We start from the raw sequence: 20343 nt of genomic DNA, 5'->3' as shown, positions 1-20343 counted from the left end.
TGGGTTTCTCTTGTAAATCAGCCAGTCTCTGAAAGTGGCGGCATATAAGTGACCAAGAATACCCTCCCCACATTAAAGCCACTTTCACTGGTGGAAAAAAACAAGAAAACGGAATTCAAAAGTGAAATGCTGAGCACACAGGCCCGTCTCTGTTCAAAGTCCACCCGCCCACCCACCCTCAACTCCAATGGCAGCCAAAACAGGGTGCAAACCTGCTCACCAGACCTACATCCCCATTACGTAATCACGTACTAACCCACTGCTGGAGATTATGTAACACATCTATTGTGAAGGAGGAAGAAAGCACAGCTGACGTAGGCGGCTTCTGAAAAGTACATCTTGTCTTCAGATGTCAGCATTACGAAGCCCTGGCATGAATTGTTGACATGGTGCCTACATGCTGTCAATCACACAGACACACCAAGGAAAACTCACAACCGACCCAAACGCAAACACCATCCAACATTTTTAAAGACATAACCCCGAAGGTCAAACCACACGAATTATCTTTTAAGCAGGAAACTTGATGGGAATCTTAAAATTTCATCAGAAAGTTTTGAGAAGGAGAAACCAGTTTTGAGGCTTGCGGCCTATTTCTCTGGAAAATTAGCTGCCCCTCAAGTGGGATGGAAAATATGATTTTCAGAAAGAGCTCTTGACCCACATATCTCACAGAAAGAGCACTGAAGGGATCTTCCCCCATCGGTTCTCGTGATAAAAGCCGATGGAGGACGATCGATTGAGGGACGGAGACCCTGCAACCCTCTAACACATGGGTCTGCCACCTTGACCACTTTAAGACTTGTGGACTTCAGCTCCCAGAATTCCTCAGCCAGCTATGCTGGGGAGCTGAAGTCCACAAGTCTTAAAGTAGTCAAGGTAGCAGACCGCTGCTCTAACAGTCTTCCCGAACGAGCTGCTACACAGATAGAATTTTTTCCTTGCGGCCTCGATTCAGGCTGAGATCAAACCCACAACAGAGGCAGGACTCGCAACGCTTCGATCTTTTGCTCCAGCGAACCCACTGGGGGAAGGAATATTTCCCAAATGTTCTCTGTATTTGGAAACTGAGGCAGTCCCCCGGACCAAGACAGTGGGGAAACCTAAAAACAGTCCACCAACTCTCCCTCTTGCCCGGATCTCTCTGGGCCACAAACCAGCACCCCAAAACATGCCAATACATGGCTGCCTCTCACACCCAGAGGGGAGAAGCGGGCAAGGTCAGCCATGCAGAAGGGGAATCGGCTGCTCCAGGTGGAAGAAGGAAGGAAGGGTTACGCTATGCTGGCCTCGACTTGTGTGGGCCTCCCCCAGGAGGGACGAGGAAGGCAGGCAGGTCAGGCAGGTCGGCCTAAAGCCGGCAGCCGCCTTCTCCCCTTTGAAAGGATCTGGGGCCCTGTGTGTGTCAAACTCTTCCAGCCACAGTCTGTCCCCCCCTTTCCTGCAAATGTCCTCTCTGACCTCTGACCCTCCATAAGTAAAGGCACCGCTAACGTGCCCCAGCCCAGGTAAACAGCCCAGCCCAAGAAGGCAGCTGAAGGAAGGAAAACAGCAATTAAAGCTTCCAAAGCAAACAGGCCAGTTTGTGTTGAAAACACAATCCTGGGAGCTCGGGGGAAGCCTAGATGCCCTTCAGCAACTGGGGGGACCTGGACAGAAAAGCAAGCTCTGAATGTGTCCGTCTGCTTTCCAACGGAGGGCTGGGTGGGGTCTGTTGGGAATCAGGCCTTGGCTCCGTGCCCAGCCCGACTGCAAACAAACCAGGCCCTTCCCATAATGCTCTGCACTCCTTCCCCGCTCGGCATTCCCACGCTTTGCAATGATCTCAATGTTTGGAAATGCAGAAGGAACATCCAGTTCATGCGGTTTCTGTCTCTCCCCCTCCCTCCAGATTTGGGACTGACCGAATCGGAAGGCCTCTTTCACCCCCCCCTGGCCACGGAGGGAATGACACGGCCAGCAAGCCGCCTTCACACAACCAGCGGCCAGCATAACACCCACGGGGGTCGGCCTCCTTCGTCAATGGGTGGAAACAGCTGGCTTATGAGTTTGGTTTTCCCAACGGGCCACTCGGAATATTTCGACGAGACGAAAGACGAGTGGACCTCAAGTCCCAGAATTCCTCAGCCTGGGGAATTCTGGGAGTTCACCTTCAAGTTGCCAAAGTTGAGAAACGCTGCACCTGCAGGCAGGGGTTAACAATGAGGTAGAAGCAGGTATTAAAAGACAGAAATCAGCAAAATGCAACCGCTTGGTTCATACCCCATGAGACGCCACAACCTAACTTGGATCTGTCAAGTTAGCTAGAGTAAACCGGGTTCGCACAACTCACTAAGCCTCCAAGCCACGTTTAGTTGGCTAACTAGAGTGCTTCGCACAAGGCCCTAACTGGAAAAAAACAACCCAATAAGCCATCTTAGCACCAGCAGGTGGTGGGAACCGGGATCGGTGCCCCCAAGAGGCCACACAACAGACATCAGAGTTCTGGGTTGAAACAAGGGTTTGTTTATTGTCAAAGGTTTATCAGTCCAGTGTTCACCCCCCGCCCCCCCCCCGGCTCTTTTCCCTTTCCTTCTCATAGCACACCACCCGGAATTGCTGCCCCCCACGCCAGAGGACACTATTCCCTCCCCCCACCTAAGCAGCAGCTTCTAAGCACCAAGCTGGTTTGCGGGAAGGACAAACAGAAGAGCAGAATTGTAAACAGCAGGTCTGAAGTTTGGAAAGAAAGAGAAAGAGAGAATTATGTGTGCATGTTCATACTTGCGGGGGGCGGGGTTGCCATTTTTTTTAGAAAAAACCAAGCACCAGAAGATGATGGAGACAATGTAAAAAATTATATATATGTGTATACAGTGTGTGTACACACACACACAGCTCCAAAAAATAAAGAGAAGACTTAAACAACACAATGTACTGTATTTAATAGGATGTCTTATCTTGTGTTCCCTTTATTTTTTGAGCAGTATATTATATATATATATACACACACACACACACACTTATTTATATATATGTGTGTGTATGTATGTATGTATATATATGTATGTATGTATATAAATGACGGGTCTATTTACAGTAGGGCTGGGAGAGATGGCTCGGTGGGCAAGGCGCTACGGCTTCAGGGGTCTCAAAGCACCGCAGCGATTCGGAAGAAGCAGCTGCACCTTTGGGGGGGTGAAAGGGGGAGAAACAGAAAACCTTTTCCTGGCCAACACTAAGCCATCTAGCAAAGCTGGAGAGTGGATGGGATTACCCAGGAAGTTTCACCTGGAAAAGAGGGAGTGGCCAACGCACCCACGGACACACCTCTTGGGGTTACAAACACCCAGCAGGACGGGGTGTGTGTGTTTGTGTGGAGGGTGCGAGGGGCACCCTCCCGCGTAAGATTTTGCAACCCGACCGCTGCTGCAGAGGGGATGCACCCAATTCCGAAATGCAGGTTTCTGCTCTCTTGTGGAAACGAGGCGTGGAATACAGATGGGGGACAGAGGGTGGGTAGGGCGCCCGACAGACCACCGAGGACCCTACTCTGTTCCTCGCCCAGACCTCTTGCAGCCTCCCTGGAGACCCCCACATGGCCAAGCCCACCAAAGCGGGCTCTCCGTGGCCTCGAGAAGCTCCCAGAATTCCAAGCATGCCCCAAAGTGTGACTCTGGGCGAGGAGACCTGCTTTACTTGGGCTGCCCAGAGGATTCTGCTTATCATTTTATTGATCGATTCATCCCTTCGATTTCTGCAGCCGCTCGTCTAAATTCAGAATTGTAAGTTTCGCTACTTGTTCTATTGATGGAGGGAATCATCCTAGACGCTTTAAATTGGGGGTGTCCAACCTTGCCCACTTTAAGACCGGTGGGAATTCTGGGAGCTGAAGTCCACCGGTCTTAAAGTGGCTAAGTGGAACAGCCCTGCTTTAAATACTCTTCGTTTCAAGAGAGGCAGAGCAGGTCTCACTCTCTCGCGCCAAATTCCTCGCCGTGAATCAAGACGGGACGCTTCAAAGGCCAATGGTCTGGTCATCTCCAGCGCCTTCAGTTCAGAGTTCAGGGCCGTCCAGCCTCCTTTGCTCCCCACGGCATCAGCCTTTCTGGCCCCAGCCCAGCATCTGCTTCCCAGACTCTCAAGGGCTGGGTTTTCGAGAAGGGGCGTGGGCCAGGGGTCCACCCCGCATTGGCCAACCTTCTTGTGTCCCTCTGTTCCCAAGACGATCCAGGAAGACCTTTTCCCTGCCTAAGGAGATTTTACATGCCGGATCTCTCTTCAAAAGGGTTCCACCCAGGCACGCTTAGGCTGGGTGGAAGATCCACGCCAATCTGGGGGCCGTGGCAAACAGCCAAGGGGAGGAGGGGGAGGGCTTCAGTCCAGCCGCGTGCCTCGGCTTGGGACATGGGCTGGCTTGCCTGAACGCACTGCCTGGATTCTATCGATCCCATTCCGGAGCTTCTGCAGATCCAGGGAAGGCTGGTCCTGGCCGCTGGCGTCGGACAAGATGGCCGAGAAAAGCTTTTGAGTTTGGAAGACTTTTGCCTGTAAACTCCCAGCCCTGCAAAAGGGCTTCTCCGGGACCTCCAAAGAACCCTACTCTTCCTCAACCAGTCAAAACACAACACAAAGTTGTCGCAGTTCTACCCGCAAAGCCCTCGAGGTGAGGAGGCTTATGGGTGTTTCAGATTGCTCGAGGCCACGCAGCCCGTGGTTGTAGCTGATGGGTCTTGTTGTCCTAAATGTACGGAGGGCTAGCGGTTTCCCGGAAGTGTAACCCACCGCTGTGTCTCCTGTTTAACTTTGCCTCTGCCTCCTTCGGCTTCCTCTGCAGCCTCCTGCCCCCTCCGAGGTGGCGATGAAGGATTAATCGGCAGGGCAGCGCGTTGGCAATTTAAAGCAAAGCGAGCTTCAGCCCCAGAGAATCCATGCTGCACAGCCTGCCCGCCCACAGTGGCGAGAAAACACACACCAGAACGGCACACAAGTCCAGGTCTCAGCTTCTGGCTTTGATTACTACAAAGAGATCCGCCACAGTGGAAGTTCTGTGGATCCCAGATGCAGGGTACAGCAGAGTTCAGCTCAGTCTGACAATGGGAAAAACAACAACCCAATTCCCCAAACCCCCAACTGGAAAGAAAGAAAGAGAGAAAGAAAGAGAGAGAGAGAGAGAGAGAGAGAGAGAGAGAGAGAGAGAGAGAGAAAGAAAGAGAGAAAGAGAGAGAGAGAGAGAGAAATCCCATCAGGAAAGCAGGTTACCCTGCCAGCTTGCTGGTGACGAGGGAAGATTTTCTCTGGGGCAGATCCTGAGGCGTGGGGATGTGGTCGCCGGTCACCAGGTTCTTGTCAGTACCTGCAGTTGGCAGCTGCTTGTTCTTGATTTTGGCTTTGGCCATGTTGTAATCTCCAGAGTCAAAGTACTTTTGCTGGAGAAGAAAAGAAGGAATTAGGTTCCGGTCCCAAAGGGCGGAGAAGCGGCAGAAGCCGTTTGGAAGACAGGATCTGGGGCTGTCGCTCCGCACCAGGCCAACCCCTCGTCCCCTCCTGCCGCCCCTTCCAGCCAAGAGCAGCTGCGGCCGCCGGTTCCTCCCCAGGGGCCTGCCGTTTCCCTTAGCCCGGGGTTCTCCAACGTGGGGCGCTTTAAGGCTCGTGGACTTCAACTCCCAGAATTCCTTCCGTCCAGAAGTCTTAAAGCGCCCCACGTTGGAGACCCATCTAGTCTCCCCTCTGCTGCTCCCACGGAGGAAACTAGTCTGGTGACATTCAGGGCAAAAAATGGGAAGGACTTGGCCAGAAAAGAGCGGAAACTCCAGACCATTCCTTTCACTGGGTGGGAATCCTGCAAGCGGACCCCAGGAGTCTTAGCAAGACCCTCCCCCAGATGCCCCACAAGCCAGCCGCCCACCTTCAGCCCCCCCAGCCAGGCTTCCATTTATTGCAGCCCTGAGTTCTCCCTTCCTGCCAAGCTGGCTCCCCCAGAGGCCCCCGGAGGCTCACCTACCCCTTTCTGCAGCCTCTTCATTAAGAAGTCAGAGCCGCCGGGCTTCTGAAGTCCTAGGTTGGGGTATTTGGCTTTCAACTTGGCCTCCTCTTCTCTCTCGGGAATGCCCGCCTCCTTCTCCTGCGTGTCCTGAAAGAAAGCAGGCGGGAGGGGGAGGGAAAAAAATTCAACAGCAGCCATCAAGCCCTGATGCATCAAATGAGGACCCAGATTGTTGGGGGCAATTAAGCTGACTTTGTAATAATGCTGCTTGGGGTGTGTGTGTGAAAGCCCTAATAAGCAGGCATATACATAGAATGAAGGCTACTGCTAAGCTTGTAAGCTGCCCTGAGTCTTCGGAGAAGGGCGAGATATAAATGGAATTAAAATAAATTAAAATAAATAAAATAAAAGAGGCAGGCCAAGCTCTTTGAAGGGAGCTCAAAAGACAAGCCTAAAGAATAAAACTTGCCAAATTACTAATATCTGCCTCAGTGCTTTGAACATTATGAGACACCCCCGTTTCTTCTTCTGCGTCCTGGGTGCACCAGACCTTCTTCTCCCTTGGGCTAGCTAAATATCTCTAGAATGCTGATGAACAGGAACCAAAGAAGAAGAAGAAGGGTAAATATCTGGATGGGGGGGGGAAAGACTGTCAGACTTTTCAAACTTTTATCTGAAAGCCAATCCTACATTCCTGAACTTTCCTCCACCCCTAGAAGAATTTATCTTTTCTTTAAGCCACGCCAGCTCCTGCCTCTCTGAAGATAACACCGTGGAGAAGATTGTGCTGATTTCAATCAGTCCATCTTTATTACCGCCACAAATCAGGAAATAAAAGCATTAAAACACTGGCTAAAAAATAAAAGCAAAGTTCAGAGTAATATATTGCAATTGGATTGTGCTGATTTCAAAGGAGCTTCCCTATTGGAGGGCAGCATAAGGACACTCCTACTAAATGGATGGGACTTTCTTCTTTTAAAAAAAATCTCAGATTCTTCTCATTACAATAGCCGGATCTCATCCTGGTATTATTTTCTGATGCTCGCTCCTTAAATTGTCCCCTCTGCTGCCAAGCTGGATGCCCTGTAGGTTATTCTTGCTTGAAACCAAACCCTGCCGGTCCCTGCCAGGTTGAGCTTTGCAGGGATGCCAGCCCTTGGCGGTTTATTTGGAGCAACCAGTAACCTAAGCTTGATGGGCCTCATCAGGTGCAACATCTCTTTGCTTGAACTGGAGGTCTTTGGGGCAGGAAGTTCAGTCAATCACATATGGAAGCAGACAAGGGTGATTTGCTAGGGGGTCTCATCCCTCCCCCAGGCAGCAGGACCAGGTGCCAGCATGTTATCTACAACTGGAACCTTCCTGACCCCGAAGCTTAGAAGAATTAATCAGTGGAACGGCTTCTCTCCAGAAGTTCTAGATGCTCCATTACTGGAGGTTTTCAAGAAGAAATTGGACAACCGTTTCTCTGAAATGGTCTTGGGTCTACTGCTTGAGCAGGGGGTTGGACTAGATGACCTCCAAGGTCCTTCCAACTCTGTTATTCTGTATGGTGAGCAGGGGGTTGAACTAGATGACCTCCGAGGACCCTTCCAACACTATTATTCTGTTAAGATGCTCTACTCAGCCAGGGGAAAACGGTCCAGCGAGGTCCACAGCAGCGTTTCTCCACTTCAACTGCTTGAAGAGGTGCAGACTTCCAACTCCCAGAATCCCCCAGCCAATTCAGGGAAGTGAAATCCACCCAAGGCCATTTGGGGAATTCTGGGAATTGAAGGCTGCCTGTCTGGGGAAAGGCTTCTTTAGGGCTCCAAAGAGGCTTCCTCTCTTCGGGGCTCTCCGAAGGGTGGGCAGCCGTGGACTTCAGCTCCCAGAATTCCCCAGCCAGTCTCCAAGGGCGGAATTCCCCTTCCAAAGAGCATCTGGGGCTACCACAGAACCCATGATGCTCTCCCCCCCCACCCTTCGACTTCCAGGAAGAGATCGAATCGCCCAGGACGGATGCATGGCCAGGGCCCGTCATCCCGTGCCTGGGGAGGTGATGGGAGTTGTAGTCCGATGCCTTTCCACAAGACGAGAGGCAGAAGCGCTGCGCTTTCAAAAGGCTCGCTCGACACGCAACGAGCCCCATTCAAACGCTCAACGCCGGCTTCCCACGCGTGATTTTCCCTAGCAAACGCATCCATCATAAAGAAACGCGGGCAAGAGGGGAGCAGTTTCAAACCGGAAGTTCAGGCTGCGGGTAGCCGCGCTCGCTGCTCTCTATGGTTCCCCACGGGGCCGAACGCCGGAGAGCTCGCCGACCAATGAGCCCCCGGGCATTCCTCGGGTTCAACCAATCAGGAGGCACCTCCACGCTGAGTGGCGGAGGGGCAGACCAATCAGCGCTCCCCGTCCTGCACGCTTTTCCCCCCACCCACCCGCGCCGCTCGGCCCCTCCCCGCCCTCACCTGTTTCTCGACGCCGGTCTCGTCGGAACGGCTGTCACTGCCGCCACGCGTGTCCGACATGGCGAGGCGCGAGGAGCCGGGCGGCCCGAGGAAAGCGAGGGTGGAAACGCTGGGGCCAGGCACGGCCGGCGCCCTCCTTCCCGCTCGCCTGCCCCTGTCAGCGGAGAGCCAAAATGGCCGCCGCCTCCTCCGCCCCCTCGCTTGACTATTCCGCGCCCACGGGGCGGAGCCACGAGGCGCACGGCGAATCACCGGGCCAGCGCCGGGAGGCGGGAGATGTCGCGGCCGACCAATCGGGCGCTCGGTTTCTGTGCGGCGATCGACAGGCGGCGAAAGGCGGGAAAAAGATTCGAATTAGACGGGCACCGGCCCTAGCCAATAAGAATTGCAGAAGGCGGGGCGAACAGCCTCCTCGGGCCAGAGGCCGTCGGGACGTCGCCCGTTGCCTCCGGCGCGAGGGCCCCTCCGCTGAGCACGGACAGATGGCCTCTGCAAGCCCCAAAGCGCGCGCCCAGGCTGCCCTCCTCCTTCCCCAGCAGATCCAGCCCGGGCTAAGGAAGCCGCCCTCCTCCTCCTGGCCCCGCCTCCACGAGGGCCCCTCCCCCGCGGCTGCAGTCCCGGGATGGGCCGCCAGAGGGCGCCCGCGCGCTTCCGCACCGGTCCAGCTGCCGGCAGAGGGCGGAGAGGCCGCCCCCCCCCCCCGTCCCGGCCGCCGATGCCGGAGGGTGGCCGGGTGGCCCCGAGCCCTGATGCGGGCTTGCAAAGGGCAGGCGAGGCGCCGATGCGGGCAAGCGGAGGGTCCCGGCGTCCCAGCCCAAAGGCGCCCGGGGGCGATGGGAAGGCGCCTGGGGGGTCTCGCGTGCCCCAGAGCATGGGCAAAGGGCGCGCCTCCGCAAGCATCCAGCAGGCAAAGCGTCTCCTTTCTTTGCCCTCGGCAATCCTCTGCAGATTCACACCCCGTGGACCCCGCCGGGCTGTGGCTGATGGGACATGGGCTGACTTTGCTTGGCCCATCCACGAGACAGAGGGAGCGGTACCCGACTGCGCGGCCCCGCCCCTCCATCCGCATGGCCGCCCTTCCTCCTGCTCTCCCACCTGGCAAAGGTGCCGTGCCTCCCTCCCTCCTCCAAAAGCTGGGATGGGGTTAGGTTCAGGATGGCGGCGAGGAGCGGGGAAAGGCTCGGGGTCCGCTGCTGCTTTAAGAGAAGACCCCCTCTGCCTTCTCCCCCCTCCCCATTTCCCCCACAGCCGGCGGGGATCGGCCCGTGCCTGGCAGCCCTGCGGACGGAGTGGGCCAGCGCTGGAAAATGGCAGGGCGCATTGATCGGTGTCTGTCAGCTTCTCCGGCACAATGGCTGGGCCTCGCGTCCAGACACCGCACCGCCGCACAGATCAATGGGGAACATCAATACCGCCGGAATTGGGTGGCCGCTATGGCAACCGGGAAGAGGAGAATGAGAGCGGTGGGCTGGGGGCTCCCGAGTTCTCGGCGGAGGGGCTGCGCAGCATCCGTGCAAGATTCCCCCCTTTATTTACCGCGGGTCGAGGGTCTTTCCTTGCTCGGCCCTCCCTGTCCTTGCTGGCGGGTCTGGGGGCTGCTCTTGCACTGGGGGCTCCGCTGGCTTCAGGGACCAAGAAGGGAGAAACGTCTCCTGGTGGGTTTTGCACCTACAGAGAGAGAAGTCAGCGGCAAATCTCACCCCCACCCAATGCCCAAAGTTTGGGGTTTCGTCTGGAAATAAATATCAGCAAACGAAAAGCACAAAAATTGCATCGTTTAAAACTTGTCTCCACACTTCAGCAAAACCTCCCTGGATTCTGGCAAGGCTGAAACAGAAAAATTGCTTTTTTTTCCTCCCCTTGTGGGAAAGAGGCAGAAGCTTCAGACAGAAAGGAGATAAAAGAGCTCCGTTTGGTTGCTGGGTGTGCATCTTCCTCCCCCTCCCAAGAAATGACTTTTGAAATATCTCTGAGACGGAAATCTCCCATCTGTGTCCATCCACAGCCCTTCGGGTTTGTTTCCCCCCCCACACACAGAAGGCCAGCCGGGCGCAGAGACCGACATGTTTTAAAATAGATTGAGGGGCCGAATAAAAACTGTCAAGCCTTTTAAGCTCCTTGGGGCCGAGTCGGTGGGTAGATTTACTCGAAATGGCTTTGAAAAATCAATAGGACTGCAAGGAAGGAAGGAAGCTGCCTCTTTCCTGTGACACCCCCCCCCAGTCTTTGCCAAGATGCTCCCCAAAACCACAAGGCTCAGGGACCTACGGATTCTGTTTTGGGATCCCCCACCTCAATTGCCTGATGATCTCGGTGAGGAAACACGGGGGAATCTCTTGGAACGGGCAGCCGTGGCTCTCATTAAGCCATTTTCCTTCTCTCTCTTTTTTCCACCTTCTCATCTTTCCAGACGGCATCCATCTTTTCCTGACAACAAGCCAGGAATTGGGGTTTGAAAGGGAGAGAAAATAAAGACGAGGGCAAGAAGGGTTGATTGCTGTGGGGTTGATTGACCCTGCCCCCGTCATATTAAATAAGCCGGTGTTAAATTCTGATTAAACTAAGGAGACGCGAAGAAAAGGCCTGAGCGATCAGTTATTTTCTCTCCCTCCCCCAACCTACCCAGCAGGGCTGTTGTGAGGGCATTAGAGGTCCCTTCTTGAGGGAAAGCCCCTTGGCTTCCCACCTGCCCACAACTCCCATCTTAGGGGATTTTGCAGCATTTGTCGGGCTAACACAAAAGTTTAAAACCCAAATACCAACTGACGGCTTTGTGCACATGGGCCCTGCAGCTTTCTCCGTGCAAATGTGTCTTTCGGTGTGCAAGAGAGAGAGGCGTCCATGTTGGGAGTGTGTGCCACATGGGCGAATCTCCCGCCCGGCTTATTGATTGGGGCCGCATTGATCTGCTGGAAGGGGCCAGAGGGTGGAGTGGGGGGAGGAAAATCAATAGCCACGCGGCAATATGTTTCTCGCTCTCTGGGATGCGCTTGCTAGCACGGCCGTGCCACGTTGTAGGAGCCGTTTTTTAATTTGCCAGGACAAAGTGAGTGTGTAACGCACGCATAGGAGCCTGTGCCACATTCGACTGTGGGTTTTAGGGCTTTTTGACACCCGTGGCATTCAAGGGACAGGCCGGCCTCGTATTGGCGCTAGGGAAGACCACTCAGCCCAGCGGTGTCACACTGAAGCTAGAGAATCTCCGCCACCGGGGTGCCCCCTCCAGGACTGGCATCGCAGAGGCTTCTTCAGAGGTAAGTCGGGGACCCATGCTCCTTTCCCCTGGTGGCAGCCAGGCCACCATGCACAGGCCCTGTAGTCCAGGCCATTCTGGGCACAGGCAGGAGTTGCGCCCTTCCTGGTACAAGGCAGAAGGGTGGCAAAGCCGAGGGTCCCACCTGGCAGGTTTACGGATGCAGCTGGCTGCCCGGCTCCAAAAGCAGTCAAGACGGGCAGCACGCAAATCTCATCAAACAATAAAATAAAACAAATTTTAGAAATAAATATAAATCAGTATGTTAAAACTAAAAAGGGTCCCCGCCTGGCAGGAATCCGAGGGCCGATGGCTTCCTAGGCAGAGGACGAGAGATGGCCTCTGCAAAATTGTAATCGACTTAGCCTCGTGGGCACAGTTTCGAGGTGGTGTGTTTGTTGTTCCAAGTTGTGGCCTCTTTGGGCAGATTTCCTGGTTTTTGCGTGGTGTCCGAGAGGACGATTCTTCTAAGCTCCCTTGGAGCATCTTGGGGGGCAACCCCTGTTGCGCCTGGCCACTCGGGAACCCTCTCCCACTACCCACCAGGTTGCAAGAGAGGATGCTGGGAGCTGTAGTCCCTAATCACTAGACCAGCCCCGGCTCAGCCCATCTCCCTTTGACTCTCAAAGCCCGGCGCGGTTCCAGAGCCGCCAATCGGCTGATTGGTCATCTTCTCCAGTACCAACCGGCTCAAAGTGCGCAAGCCTCCCAGGTGCACAGAACGCCTGTGCCGTGAAGCGTGCTGTGAAACCGGGAAAGGTGCACCTCGGCCACCTAAGGTCCCAATGGAAAACTGGCTTGCTCTCTGTCTTCTGCTTGCAATCGGGGGGGGGGGGGAGCCAGAGTTTTATTTTTTTTTAAGCAGCGGGGGGGTCTGCAACACCCCCCCACCTGTGCCGTTCGAGGAGGGGTTCTCCCCAGATCAGAGGCCTCCTGGTCTCCAGCCCTCCGCCTTCCCCCTCGCGCACTCACCTCCGCGGCCCACACCTCATCCTCTGCAACCCGGGGTTTCCATGGTTACGCCTGATGTATTGGGCTATTGATCAGCGCAGCCGAAGCCGGCTGTCCACGCAGCGCCCGGCTGCAATTCCTCCTCCCTAACCATAGGCCGAAATCAATATCTGGCCCTCTTTATTCCGGACGAGTCTTCCTTTCGCCTTCTCCTCTCTTCCGTCCCCCCCCAGTCCTCCTGGCGGCTTGTGTTATGGGGGGGGGGTTAACCAAAAAGGCAGGGAAGCCAGGAGTTTTTTTTCTTTTTTTCCCAACTGCTCCCTTCTGCAATCAAAGTCAGCAGCAGAAGTTGAGTGCCCGGAGAGGTTTTCAAGTTCCTAGTCCCTCGGAAGGTAGACGTGCCAAGGAAAAGACAGCAGGATGGCCGGCCGTGGAGGGGAGGGCATGACAGTGAGTCCTCGGCTTGCGACAGCTCATTTAGTGACCCTTCACGGTTATGACGGCACTGAAAAAAAGGCACTTAGGCCCGTCTTTCACACTTAGCGACTGTCGCAACCTCCCCACGCTCACGTGATCCAAATTCAGGCGGCTTGGCGCCTGACTCGTATTTACGACGGTCGCGGGGTCCCTGGGGGGGGTCACGTGATCCCCTTTTGCAACCTTCCGACAAGCAAAGTCGACAGAGCCTGATTCGCTTAACGACCGTGTTGCTAACTTGTCAGCCGCAGCGATCTGCTTAGCGACAGTGGCAAGAAAGGGGGCAAAATGGGGCAAAGCCGACTGAGCAAAGGTCTCGCTTAACAACGTACAACATTGGGCTCCATTGTGGTCGTAATTCAGGACCACCCTCGGCCCCTTGAGCGAAGGTCTCGGGTCAGGAGGGAGAACTGTTTCCCTCCGGAGGGCCTTTGGGGTGCAGGGACCCCCCCAAAGGTGGCTGGGCGCAGATGGGCTGCCCTGCCTCCCTGACCCTCTTCTGGCTGGACTCTGATTAGCCCCTCGGCCAGTCCCTGAGGCCTGGATGGGAACCGCTGACCTTTCACCCCTCGGACAGCCCCGGAGGTCACTCTGCGGATCGATCGGCGCCTTAAAGGCACAGTGGGGAGGTCTGGGGGGGGGTTTAATGCAGACACAAAATACCCCGAACAAGACTCTTTTTTTGGTGGGGGTGTCCAGTTTCCTTGACCACAGAAACTGGGCTCCGACATTATTTGCCCCCTGCAAATCTCCGACCCGCTCGCTCGGTTAATCCCTGGGATGGAAAAACCTGGAGGAAGTTAGGATTAAAAAATCAGGAGGAGTTTTCTTCTCCCTTTTCTCTTCGTTTCTTCCCCCCCCCCCCTTGAGAAAATCCTTCTAGCTGTTCCCATCACCCGGTTCCCCTCCCGCCCACAAATTCACCCTGGGGCTCCCCCAAAGATCAGGAAGCCCCAAACTGCCACCGCTGGCTCATCCCAGCCACTTTGACCCAGAAGTAAACAACAGGGCAATTTAAAAAAAAAAAGAATGGGGTGGGGTGGAAGATGCCTTGTGAGCCCCCCCCCCCCAAACCAGCAGGAGGTTTGCAAAGGCAGCTTCTGGAATGAGGGTCTGAGTTGGAGGACAAAAGGCGCTTTGGGGGGTCTGCAGGAAGCGGCTGGCCTGCCTGCGTCCCCCCTCCCCATCTTCCTGGCCGCCAGAGAGGGAGAAGATGGAGGCTGACGGGAGAGGCATCGATCTCGGCCACAGACTTCAAGGCGCAGCATTTTTCAAAAGATACCCAAGAACTGCGCCAGGGAGGGCCTGCCCTGCAGCCTCAGACAGTCTCGCCTTCGCCTTATAAATCTGGGGAGGCAGATTGTTCTGCCCCATTCCCCGCCAGCGGACTAAGCCACAGCCTCCCGTAAGCGATTGTGGTTTGCATTAAACCAACATAGTGCCGTGCGTTGCGGGATACAAGTCACATCTTACGCCAGGCCAAAGCTCCAGAAATGCTCCGTGCTGGGCTGCCGTGCAGATTCTCTACTACGCGGCCGGCCCTGCGGAGTAGAGCCGGTGCAGCAGGGACTAGCCTCTTGACTGTTTCACTGGATGGCAAAGATCTCTAGGCAGCTTTGAGAGCGAGCGAGGGGGGAGGGGAAACTCAGCAAGGAGAAGGCAGATAGAAAGACACCGGAAAGGTCTGCAGAGGCTCCAGGTTTGAGTGGTGCGCCTGCTAGCCACCCGTGGCCCTGTTGACGTGGCCCAAGAGAGGGTTGTAAAAGAGGAGAAATGACATTTCACCCCTTATGGCTCAAATCTCCATCTCCACCTGGTCCACAGAGACAGCTGTCTTCAAAACAACTGCAATCACCGGCCCACTCCACAAGGCAGTTGTGGCACAGACGAGAGCCTGGCTGTGGGCCCGTCTGGATGGCCTCCGGTGCCCCTGTGCAGCAAAACTTCCTCACCCCCCCCTCTCCTGATCCTCTGGCTGGCTCCACGGGGCCTAGCCCTTCTCCCTTCCCTCTGGGAGGACCTGAACTCAGTTCCCCCCCCCCGGCTTGATATGGAAATGGGCCCGTGGCCACGGCTGTCCATTTATTATCTTTGCAATCGATAGGGCCGGTCCTCGGAGCCGGCCAGGGTCAGGTGTGGTTGCCTTGGATACCGCAGCATTGCAGGCCAGCTGGTTGGGCGGCAGGTGGGAGGAAGAGAGAGGAAGAGAGGTCGCCCCAGCGGGGATTTTTTTTGGAGGGGAGGAGAGGCGGGTGGGTGGCAGGAGGGCCCCCCCCAGAAGGCCGGTGAGGCTGGCAAAAAATCCCAACTTTGGGGATGCTGCAGCTGGCAAGGATGGAGCCGGGCCTGGCTTTGCCCCGCATTGGAAAATTAAACCTCCCCCCTGCTTTCCTTTCCCCTCTTCCCCGGTGGGAAGCCGGAGGGCCCCCCCCCTCAAAACAGCTTCTCCCCAAGAGGCAGAGACAGCTTTGAATAAAATGCGTTTTGCAACCAAAGTCATCAGCAGAAGTTGAGTGCCTGGAGAGGTTTTCAAGTTCCTAGTCCCTCGTAAGGTAGCGGTGCTGAGAAAAAGAAGGCAGAATGGCCGGCCGTAGAAGGGAGGGCAGACTGTTACAGCTAGTCCTCAATTTACAACAGTTCAAATAAGAATAGAATAGAATAGAATAGAATAGAATAGAATAGAATAGAATAGAATAGAATAGAATAGAATAGAATAGAATAGAATCTGGAAGGGACCTTAGGAATCATCTAGTCCACCCCCCACCCCGTTCAAGCAGGAGACCCTGTGCGATTTCAGACAAGGGGCTGTCCAGTCTCTTCTTAAAAGCCTCCAGTGATGGAGCCCCTACACCTTCTGGAGGCAACTTCATTCATCAACCACAGGACAACCAATATGAAAATCTGTTCAGTGAAAAGCAGCACAAACGAATAGGCCTGTTTGTGTGTCAGCCTCAGAGCGGGGCCGAAGAGGGCCGCCCCCTCCTCTGGGGGGCTCTGCAAACATGTCCCTAAAGGGGAAGGAAACGGACTGAAATTCAAGGGTCCCTCGGCGGTTGAATTTCAGGAGAAGGGAAAAAAAAGAGAGAGAGAAAGAGGCAGACGCGATGAATCTCCCTCAGTTTCCACTCTGGAAATGCTCATATCTGGTTTAGGGAATAATTAAATTGCATTGTCAGATTAACTGATCCGGGGGATTTGTTTTCATTAGCCGATCATCGGGCGAAGGGAGGGAAGCAAGGCTGCTTTCCCAGGAAGAGACCGGCAGACGAGCAGATCCTTTTTGCCTGCCTCTCTTGACTGAATCTATTAATTAGGCAGCTTCCCATTAATAGGCCGGCTAGGAGCCTCACGCGGACTGGGCCACGGGGGTGGGGGTGGGGCTGGAGGCTGTGAGTGCATGGAGCCCGTGGGGCCGCCCCCTCCGGGTCACCCCCTCAGCTAACCCGGGGAGAAATTAGGAGAAATCTACCCCTTTTTAAAAAACATAGCGGCTTGAAACACAACTCTAGGGAAGGGCTGTGCGCTGGTGGTCCTCTTCTTACAAGTATCCGTTTAGCGACCGTTCGAAGGCACTGAAAGAAAGTGAGGGCGGGTCCTCACACTGGTGACCGTCGTAGCATCCCTCGTGAATAGAATTCGGGCACCTGGCAACCAGCATCTATTTTTGACCATTCTGCCTTCGTCTGATCGTCTTTTTTGCAATCTTCTCAGCTCCGAGAAGAAAATTCAAGGGGGAGGGGCCTGCATGATTCGCTTTAATGGCGGCCGTGATTCACTTAACAACTGCCTTGTTTAGTCACAGACATTCTGGTCCTGACAGTGGTTGTTAAGCCGAGGGTTAAGTATACAGGTAATGTTTAGAAAGAAAATAGCTTCAGGGCTAAAGTCTTCCATGCCCGCAGCATCCCGTCTTGGCTAGCTGGGGATGATGGGAAGAGGGTGGATGAAAGAGGCCGGGGGGGGGGGGAATGCGCAGCCATGGGAGGCACACACACACACACACACACACAAACACACAGGTCTCTGAGCTGGTGAAATGTTTTTTTGTTCTAATTTCCAACTTTGCAGCCCTCCATGAGTCCATTTCCATTGACACCCCATGGCTGAACCCTTTGGAGTTAAAGGTGGCTTGTTAGTCTGCAAAGGCTTATCTTGGGGAAGCTTCTTAGGGGGCACAGGCAGGAAATGAGGGTAGGGCAAACAGGAAGGGTTTCAAGATTTCCCCCCCCCCTGCATTGTTCTCATAATACCTTCCCCACCAAGTTTCTTTCCAACTTATCAACTTTTAGCGGACAGTGATGAAGTGACCTGCCGTTAAAAGAGGCTCTAACTCAGGAAACTGGCTTCAAAGCATCTCCATCCTTGAGGCTGGAGGTGCAAACCCCATGAATTTCCAATTCAGAGGTCAAGGCTAGATGGGGTCCAGCAGAAATGTCCGTTTCCAGCAGCAACTGGCTGCTGCAGGCCCTGAAAATGGATTTATTTCCACCTTGACTCAACATGCAATTTCTAACTCTCATGATACATTTGGAAATGTTGAGTTTTTGAGCCATTCATATAAGCTCAATTTGGCAACTTTAGCCTCACTTGGCTTTCCAACTTCTCCAGCCAAGGAAGGGTGGAGAGGCCTTCAGACAATGAAGTCTCCAAAACCCTCATCCAGGGCTCATAAAATATGGGAAATGCATCGCATTGATTTCCTTTGATGCTCTGTTTCGACAGCCAAGCTGGAGAGTGTTGGCCTTCCCTAACCAAAGACACAAGGTATTCTACACGTAATTTCCTTAATTTCCTGGCGTTTGCAATCCCTTTAGATTGAGAGTCAATTGGTAGGGGAGGGGGGGCAAGGAAACAGCCGTGACTGATTTGGGAGCTGATTTTGATTTGGGAAGATTTTCTTTCTGCCTCCCATTTCTCAGACAGCTCAAATCTAAAATTAGAGAATAATTGCTGCATTCTGCATCCAGCCCGTCGATATACTGAGGCTTTAATCTCTTTTGAAAGGCAGAAAGAGAGGTCTCCTTTTTCCCTGCAACAATAATAAACCTTTGCAGAAGCCTCTCCATCAAGCAGACTTCAGAAATGAAGAGCCAGCTTCCTAATATTAAAAGTATCACTTGCTCGGCATTTAAAATTACCTCTTTGAATTCTCAAAAAGCGGAGAAAATGTAACCCCCAAAGATACGAAATGTCTTTTTTTCAGGATTTTTCTTACGAGCATGGAACCTTGTGCCTAGAACAAGAACACAAAAATAAATTTTAGTATCAGAATAAAGATAATTTCTTTCCATGCATCCAACCTCTTTTAAACTTTCTTCTTCATCCTCATTTTTTTTCCCCTCAAAGCGAGGATCAGGGTAATATTTTTATTGTTCATGCCTGTAGCTCGGGTGGAATCAGGAGGGGCGAGAATCTTGATATTGTTTTTTTTTTAAAATAAAAGCAGGTTGTTTAATGATTGAGGGTGGGAGATTGCAGGAAACTGGTCTTCAGCTATTGCAAGTTGAAACATCTCCTTTCTTTGTTCTGATACCCACATTTGAATTTGGTGTTTGCAAGTGTGTGTGTGTGGAGAAACAGTGTTGCGTGCAGATAGGTAACTATGCTCTGTTTGGAATCTCGTGTGATCTTATTAGCTTCTTCTTTGCTTTGGAAGTGTGTTTTAATATTTGCATCATGTTGGGTTTGTTTAATGCTTTGTTCCTTGATAAAGATTCCAGCCACCCTAGGAAAATTTTAACTGCTGGTCTAAGGAGAATTAAAAGAAGAGAATAATGCATCCAGAGAGATTTATGTTTGTAAACAAGCCTCAAATGCTAATATATTGCTTCTCCTCTGGTTTGTCAAATAAATAGAGGGCCTCTTCTTGTACACACAATAATACCCATGTTTCTGAGCCCAATCAAGGAAAAAAAATGCAGGGGTGTTTCCAGAGCGATGGTGAACAGAAAGGCAAAGGCATCAGACGTGTTTAGCAATCCCTGGAATATGGATTCTTGTGGACAAGGATTAGGGTTCTTTTTATATAGCGATCAATAAAGAGAAAGACAGATCAATAAAGGAAAACAGAAGCTATTGGGGGTTGAAGGGAGGTGGAAAGACTTCCTTACTTGCCAGTTAATCAAAGAATTTTTTATTTTATTTTAAAGCAAGTTGCATTAAAAAGCCCATCTGACTCCTCCTTTCTGCATATCAATTAGAAAAATTATTCATAATAATACTCAGATGTTTTGACCGCTGCCTGTTCATGCATTATACATACTTACTCTGAAATAAATTTTATAAATTCAAGGAGTCTTCATTCTCCAGCTCTGGGTTTAAGATTATAATTTGGTTTCCTCCTCTGAGCCCTGATCTTTACAAATAAAATAAAATAAATTGAACGTATAGAGTCTGCTAGATATTTGAGTACAGGCGTGTGTTTGTTGTTGTTGTTTTTTTTTAAAAAAAAAACCTGAATGTACTAGAATAAATTTAACCTGGCTTTGGATTTTATAAGGCCTGGTCTCTCGTGTGCACACAAATACACACACACACTCTTACACATACACACAAACAGACACTTCTTGCTACCATACATAATAATAAACCGGTGCTTGCGATGTCAACTGAGAAAGAAAAGGTAAAAAAAAAGGGAATGGAATTTTTATAGGTCCATAGTGACAAGTCCACAAAATTTATGGCTTCGCTAAAAGATGATGGCACCACAAAAATCTTGGGGTGTTTGGGGAAGGCTAGAAATAGGAAGGAAAAAAATAAGGGAAAAATAATTCCTGAGATTGAGCCTAAATATCTCAATTTCAGCTAAAGCTGCAGGACAAAAAAAAAACGTTTTTTGTGCAGACAGCAAAAACAAAACACAAATCCCTAAAGATGCAAAGGTACAAATTATTTATCCAGGTATATTTAAATGCAGAATAATTCCCAGATTCCTCTAGATTTCTCTTTTTCTCGCTGTTCTCTTCCCAATCCCCCCCCTCTCGTTTCCACCTGTCAAGCAAAGGCAAATACAGGAATTTAATTCAATTTCACTCTCTTCCGCTTCCCTTTATCTGTAAAGTAAACTCCATTGGGGGCGGCCTCCTGGGAATACTTTAAATAACGTTAATCAAGTTAAAAAAATTCTCTCTCTCTCTCTCTCTCTCTCTCTCTCCCCTTAGCCCACCCGGGTTGCGGCTGCTGCGGGCGGGTGCGTGGCGCGTGTGTTTTACAGCCCTCTTTATAGTTTTCCAAAGGTTAATGGGGGG

The 20343-nt window shown here is 52.5% G+C and overlaps 1 protein-coding gene across 1 annotated transcript; it reads right to left on the bottom strand.

The window, feature by feature from the left end:
• Positions 1 to 2554: 2554 nt before the first annotated feature.
• ENSA (endosulfine alpha) lies at positions 2555 to 8591 on the bottom strand. Its single transcript, XM_083374350.1, has 3 exons — positions 8416 to 8591; positions 5984 to 6112; positions 2555 to 5408 (listed from the first exon to the last, which is right to left on the bottom strand). The coding sequence occupies exons 1-3, from the start codon at positions 8473 to 8475 to the stop codon at positions 5238 to 5240; spliced, it is 360 nt and encodes a 119-aa protein (XP_083230476.1). The 5' UTR covers positions 8476 to 8591; the 3' UTR covers positions 2555 to 5237.
• Positions 8592 to 20343: the final 11752 nt, after the last annotated feature.

Source organism: Vipera ursinii (genome assembly GCF_947247035.1).
Source record: "Vipera ursinii genome assembly, chromosome: 15".
Taxonomy (NCBI): Eukaryota; Metazoa; Chordata; class Lepidosauria; order Squamata; family Viperidae; genus Vipera; species Vipera ursinii.
This window is presented reverse-complemented; position numbering and strand designations above follow the sequence as displayed.

Excerpts from the sequence above, each read along its gene's own strand:
- ENSA (XM_083374350.1), bottom strand. The coding sequence starts at position 8,475 with ATGTCGGACACGCGTGGCGGCAGTGACAGCCGTTCCGACGAGACCGGC. Across the intron at positions 6,113-8,415 it reads AGACCGGCGTCGAGAAACAG|GACACGCAGGAGAAGGAGGC; the intron begins GTGAGGGCGGGG and ends GCTTTCTTTCAG. Across the intron at positions 5,409-5,983 it reads TGAAGAGGCTGCAGAAAGGG|CAAAAGTACTTTGACTCTGG; the intron begins GTAGGTGAGCCT and ends TTTCTTCTCCAG.